At 44.4% G+C, this 6,297-nt stretch overlaps 2 protein-coding genes across 2 annotated transcripts; both read right to left on the bottom strand.

The window, feature by feature from the left end:
• Positions 1-1,020: 1,020 nt before the first annotated feature.
• LOC118750734 lies at positions 1,021-2,557 on the bottom strand. Its single transcript, XM_036485466.1, has 4 exons — positions 2,294-2,557; positions 2,054-2,242; positions 1,893-2,007; positions 1,021-1,835 (listed from the first exon to the last, which is right to left on the bottom strand). Exons 1-4 carry the CDS (start codon positions 2,555-2,557, stop codon positions 1,021-1,023), a joined length of 1,383 nt encoding a protein of 460 aa, XP_036341359.1.
• A 1,622-nt stretch (positions 2,558-4,179) lies between these two features.
• LOC118750735 lies at positions 4,180-5,958 on the bottom strand. The gene has a single exon (XM_036485467.1). It carries the CDS (start codon positions 5,956-5,958, stop codon positions 4,180-4,182), a length of 1,779 nt encoding a protein of 592 aa, XP_036341360.1.
• Positions 5,959-6,297: the final 339 nt, after the last annotated feature.

Below are 6,297 nucleotides of genomic sequence, written 5' to 3' on the forward strand. Positions count from 1 at the left end.
ACACTATGGGAAAAACTGTAAGGCAAAGGTAGAGCACTGTAAACAAGGTGTGAAGAAGGGCGATGATAAATTGTGTGAAACGCAGAGTGCATCTTTAAATGTCACTTAATCAGTGTTCTTGTGCCCTGGTGGAAATAAAAAGTGGTGGACAGTGGTTGCACTTCACATGTGAGTGCAGATAAAAACAATTTTAAAGAATTATCCGCAATGAACCAAGTGCTTAATTTAGCAAACAACAATTCCACAAAAATTGCAGAAATAGGTAGCGTAAAAGTTGTTGTGAACGAAAATGGGTGTGAGAAGGACATAACACTTAGTGATATGCTTTACGTGTCCGATTTACATACGAACTTATTAACGGTATTCAAATTCACAGACAAAGGCTATGTTGGGGCACAAAGCGTTTTTTGTTGCCCTTAGAAAGAAATTAAAACAACGTTGATGTGCTTAACTAATAATGAACTTTATTAAGAAATCAAAATATGCCAGATTAGACGTGTGGCCGTGTCGAAGGATGGACTGTAATTGTTTTTACAGAATTAGCATAGAATGTACAAAAGGTAATTTCTAGTCGCGTTATATGTATGTATATCCGTACGTATATATGTACATATGTTCGTGTTTATGTACATATGTACTTATGTATGTACCTATTTGCATAGGTAACCAGCTATTATTTTTCTACCCAGGCCGCTAGCGGGACATTATTTGCTATGTTGGGTGGTTATTGTTGGTCGTAGGTGGCGTGAGTTCCGCTTCTTGGCGTTGGTATAGAACTCGATGTTAAGGTGGATGTCACGCGCAAGAGTGAGGTGGGGGTGAGATGAAAGAGTGCGCTTGAAACTCCCTTCGAAGAGAGTGAGGGGGTGATGACAGCGAAGATGCGAAGATTGTGTGAGATGACGTAGCGTTTCGCCCAACGATAATAAAGGGTGCGACAAATATCAACGATGGTAAAAGGTGCGACACTAGTTGCCGTCCCTGAACATCCTCCCCCCTTGAAAGCCTTGCTTTCAACAATTACTCCTGTTCTGTAGGTGATACGATAGGCAGCTTGCAAATCTTGGCAACTGCTCGTTTATGAGTCCCATCGGCAGTCCGTACTACGACGACTCGTACCATGCCGTCATCACCTGCCACTGTTTCTACAATGCGTCCCAATGGCCATTTCAATGGTGGGGTATTCTCGTCCCTTACGAGCACCAAATCATTAACCCTTACGTTTTCTCGGGCTATTCGCCATTTCGTTCGCACTTGCAACTCCCTTAAATATTCAGCTTGCCATCGCTGCCAAAACTGCTGCTGTAATGCCTGGATAACTTGAAACCTTTTCAGCTTACCCATATTGATGTGTGATAAAGATGGCTCTGGAATATCAGTTAAACTTCGACCTATCAAAAAATGTGCTAGAGTTAAGGCACGAAGATCATCTGGGCTGCTCGACAATGGTGTGAAGGGTCGGCTATTGATCATGGCTTCGGCTTGGCAACAAACCGTGTGTAGCTCATCGAAGCATAGAATATTTGTTCCAACTGTACGACGTAGGTAGAATTTGGCTTGCTTCACAGCGCCTTCCCATAGCCCCCCAAAGTGAGGCGAACGTGGGGGAATAAACTTCCAAATTATCCCCTCCTCAACCATGAAGCCCTCAACCGCAGCGATGTGTTGTTGGGATTTGAATGATGTCAGCATCTCTTTAAGCTCGCGATTCGCCCCTACAAAATTTGTCGTATTATCGGAAAACATCGTATGGCATCTACCACGACGGGCGATAAAGCGCTTTAAACCAGCTATGAACGCCATGGTAGTCAAGTCAGGAACAAGCTCAAGATGGACTGCTTTCGTTGTAAAGCAAAAGAATACAGCAATGTATACCTTGACAGGGCCCTTACCTCGTACGCGTTGTGTGATGAGAAAAGGTCCACAATAATCGATGCCCCTTACCGCAAATGGATGTGACGGTTCAACTCGCTCCCGTGGCAGCGCTCCCATGAGTTGCTCTTGAAGCTGTGGCTTATTGCGATAACATAAAATACAACGGTGTACTACTTGCCTTATTATGCTGCGAGCATTTATGACCCAGAATTTGTCTCTTACGATGCTCAGCAGCGTTTGGCACCCAGCGTGCGAATGACGACGATGAAATGTTCGATGATAGTGCGAACGACCTCGGTAGTACAATGGGGTGCTTAGCGTCGAATGGCAGTGATGAATTGGTGATTCTCCCCCCAACGCGAATTATCTGGTTGTGTAGAAAGGGCGAGAGTAGATTTAAACTAGACTTTGGACTCACTCTGCCTTTCTGAAGCGCCTTGTATTCTTGAGGAAAGTATTGTTGCTGAAGGTAGCGAAGAACTAGCATCAAAGAGTCGTTCAATTCCGGAGTGGTTATGGCGCCAGGCTCAGTTGGTAATTTGCGAAGTTTGTCGAGGAAACGTTGAACGTAAGCAAATATTCGAAGAAGCTTAAAATAATTATTTACGAATTTGTGTTCAGCAACGATGTCTTCAACCTGCGTTACTAAAAGGGTGTGGTGTTGCTTGCGCTGCTCTGGCATATTAATAATGGCCTTCATTGGACTGGAAGGCCAGTGCTGTTGTTGTAATTGTATAAATTGTCGTCCGTGGAACCACAACTGGTTGTTGATGAGGTTGTGCACCGTCACTCCCCGCGACACTAAGTCAGGGCAGGGTGGTCTCTTTAGTGGGCGCTACTCTTGACTTTGCCGCGATAAGCGATGAATGTGGGCCTCCATCAGCGTTAGAAACAGCATATACGCACGCTCCGTAAGCCTTGGTACTCGCATCTGCAAAGGCATGCAATTTAGTGCTAGAGTTAAAACATACGAACCTTGAAAGATGAATTTTTTCGATGAAGGTGAGTTGGTTACATATATCGGCCCATTGTGTTTGAATCGCCAGAGGTACACTTTCGTCCCAGGTTAAGCGCAATTTCCATAATTCTTGCATCATTATTTTGCATGGGACGATGATGGGGTTTATAAGGCCGAGTGGGTCAAAGAAGCTGGCTATTTGCGAGAGTATCATGCGCTTGCTGGCCTTCTGCAGTCGTTTCTGAGACGGTGTGTATGAAAAAAATAAACAATCGGTAGCAGGCGACCACTTTAATCCTAACGTTTTGATGTAGTCAATGTTTTCAACGTTTATTACGTGTTCCTTGTCCGTCTCTGAAACATCGTCGATAATGCTCTGATGATTTGCTGCAAATTTTTGAAGAGGGAACCCTCCCTTGGCGAGTAAATCGATGACTTCCCTTTTGATTGCTTTGACTTCTTCAATTGTGGCGCCCCCTGTCTTCAGATTGTCGACATAGAAGTCTCGCAGAGTGACAGTAGCTCCAATTGGGTGGGTGGAGATGTTGTCGTAAGCCAATTGCTGCCAAAAACGGAGCACAACTAGTTCCGTATGTTACTGTCTGCAGCTGATAGGTGGTCACCGGCTCGCTTGGAGAATTTCGCCATAAGATGCATTGCCATTTCGCATCTCTTTCATCGACCATAATTTGCCGGTACATTTTCGTTATGTCGGCCATTAAAACATAACGATGTGTGCGAAAACGAAGCAATATTGTAAATATATTGTCTTGTAATGTCGGACCAACGCGGAGAATTTGGTTGAGGGCAATGCCGTTGTCGGTACGGCAAGAGGCGTCAAACACAACACGTAGCCTTGTAGTCGAACTTTCCGCCTTGGTAACGCAGTGGTGTGGGATGTACGTACCTACTTTCGATGACAATTCGCTTGGTGAAATCTTGACCATGTGTTGTAAATCGATGTACTCCTGTATGAAGTTCTTGTATTCGGCCCCGGTCAGATTATTTATCAGCATTTCCTTTTCCACTGATGAAAATCGACGACGGGCGATATCGTATGATTGCACTAGTTTGCTCGGGTTGGTGGAAAATGGAAGGCGCACAATGAATTTGTTGGTTTCTGGGCAACGTCTTGTTGTTTGCGTAAAGTAGTGTTCGCATTCTTGTTCCTCAGCGGTACGCATCGTTGATTTTTGTTGGTATTTGTCTTCCAAATTCCAGAACTTCTCTAAGAGAGTGTCCAGTGTCGGTTGCGAATGCATGGTGAGCGAGATATAACTTGATGTGTGTGATGAAAATGGTGGAGGTAACGACGACGATGATATTGGCGACGACGATGATGTTGGTTATGACGATGATGTTGGCGATGACGATGTTAGCGGCAAAGACAAGGATGATGATGTGATTAGTGACGACACTGAAAGCAGCGAAGATGAAGACGGCGATGAGTGTGATGTTATGGCTCCAGCGACGATCCAACCCAGTTGTGTTTTTTGGAGAGTCGGCAAGTGTTTGCTTAGTTTTATTTGACCCACTGATAGTATGTCAAAAAACAAACTCGCTCCGATGAGGATATCAATGGGTCCAGGATGATTAAATCGACTGTCGGCAAGGTTGATGTTGTTGGGAATATCCCAAGCGTTAACATTACTGCTCTGTTGCGGCTGGTTTGAAGAAATCGATGGCAATACAACAGCCTCTAGTACTGAAGAGAAACCAGATTGCAATGATTCGAATTTAATCGTTACAATGTGATGTGACATTGTAGTCACAGCACCAATTCCGCATATTTCTACATTTGCCTTAGTGCGAGGAAGCTTGAGTATCTGAGCCATGTGCTCAGTTATGAAATTCAACTGAGAGGCTGAGTCAAGGAGTGCCCGAGCCGTTATCTTAGTAGTGTGCATGTTGCTCAGCTGTACTAAAGCTGTTGCGAGAATGACGTCACTATGGCAATTGTGAATGTGAAGCGAAGCTGATGATGGAGATGCAGCCTCCTTTGTTTCCTGACGTTGGGACGCTAGTGTGTTACGATGTAAGAGCGTATGATGGCTGACCTTGCAATGTTGACATCTTCTGGATGATGGACAGTTGCTTGAAGAATGGTTCATGCCTAAGCAATTTAGACAGAGATATTTTCGCTTGGCTAGTAAGAAACGTTCCATTGGGTCTAACGCCATAAATTTGCTGCAGCTGAATGCGTTGTGAGTCGCTTGCTCGTCGCACAAGTGGCACTTGTTGGGTTGGGTTGAAACTAAGCTGGTGTGCGATTTCGATGAACGATGATGTGTTGATGGCGATAATGGTGTCCTTTTTGCTGATGTGTAAGGTGATGGGGGGTTCCGGCTGGCCTCAATGATATTAAAACTCTGACAGCGGCGCTCAAGAAACCCAGCTAAATCATCCCATGAAGGCAGTCTCAATGACGAAGAAGTATTGCTCCAGTTCGTGGCAACCTCGTCCTCCCACTTGGTTTGAGTGGCTTCATCGAGCTTAGAGGTAAGCATATGTAGAACTATTCCATCTGCTATCTGCGATTTTGATGCCAACGACTCCATGGCACGTAGACTGCCGTTGACTATATCGATAAACTCTCGTAAAGTGGATGCGGATGGCTTCACAACATGCTCAATTTCGAAAATCCTCTTTAAGTGTGATTGGAAAATTAAGCGTTTGTTGTCATACCGTGCTGTGAGTAGCTCGATAGCCTTTCGATAATTTATCGCTGTGACCTCTAGTGCCTGCACAAGGCGCGCTGCCTTGTCGGTTAAGCATGACCGAAGATACTGAAATTTTTCGATCTGTGATAGCTCGTTGTTGGTATGCACGAGCACGGAAAACATGTCGAAGAAATCTAGCCAATCTGCATGGTGGCCAGAAAATTTTGGTAATTGCAGCTTTGGTAAGTGGAACCTTGACTGCGACGTCGACGATAGAATGCGGGTGCTACTCAAGGTTTCGGGTTCAGCAGCACGAAGCTGAGCGAGCCGCTCCATGATAGCGGATTTTACGACGAAATACGCTGTTTCACAATTGGTACGATGCATTCCTTCTAACTCGGATTCATCGAGTTCTTCAAGGTGCGACTGGATTGCTTCAAAATTGTCCAGTTGACGCTGCAACATCTCGAGCTTGACCTTGAGCATCGGTTCAGCCAAAAGCGTTTTTTGTTGCCCTTAGAAAGAAATTAAAACAACGTTGATGTGCTTAAGTAATAATGAACTTTATTAAGAAATCAAAATATGGCAGATTAAACGTGTGGCCGTGTCGAACGATGGACTGTAATTGTTTTTACAGAATTAGCATAGAATGTACAAAAGGTAATTTCTATACGCGTTATATGTATGTATATCCGTACGTATATATGTACATATGTTCGTGTGTATGTACATATGTACTTATGTATGTACCTATTTGCATAGGTAACCAGATATTATTTTTCTACCCAGGCCGCCAGCGGGACA

This window comes from Rhagoletis pomonella, unplaced genomic scaffold, assembly GCF_013731165.1.
Source record: "Rhagoletis pomonella isolate Grant_MI unplaced genomic scaffold, Rhpom_1.0 Rhpom_scaffold_00378, whole genome shotgun sequence".
NCBI classification, from domain to species: Eukaryota; Metazoa; Arthropoda; class Insecta; order Diptera; family Tephritidae; genus Rhagoletis; species Rhagoletis pomonella.

Coding starts and splice junctions, on each gene's coding strand:
- LOC118750734 (XM_036485466.1), bottom strand. CDS start 2,557: ATGCCAGAGCAGCGCAAGCAACACCACACCCTTTTAGTAACGCAGGTT. Junction 2,243..2,293: donor AGGCGCTTCAGAAAGGCAGA/GTGAGTCCAAAG, acceptor CTACACAACCAG/ATAATTCGCGTTGGGGGGAG. Junction 1,836..1,892: donor CATCACACAACGCGTACGAG/GTAAGGGCCCTG, acceptor CAACGAAAGCAG/TCCATCTTGAGCTTGTTCCT.
- LOC118750735 (XM_036485467.1), bottom strand. CDS start 5,958: ATGTTGCAGCGTCAACTGGACAATTTTGAAGCAATCCAGTCGCACCTT.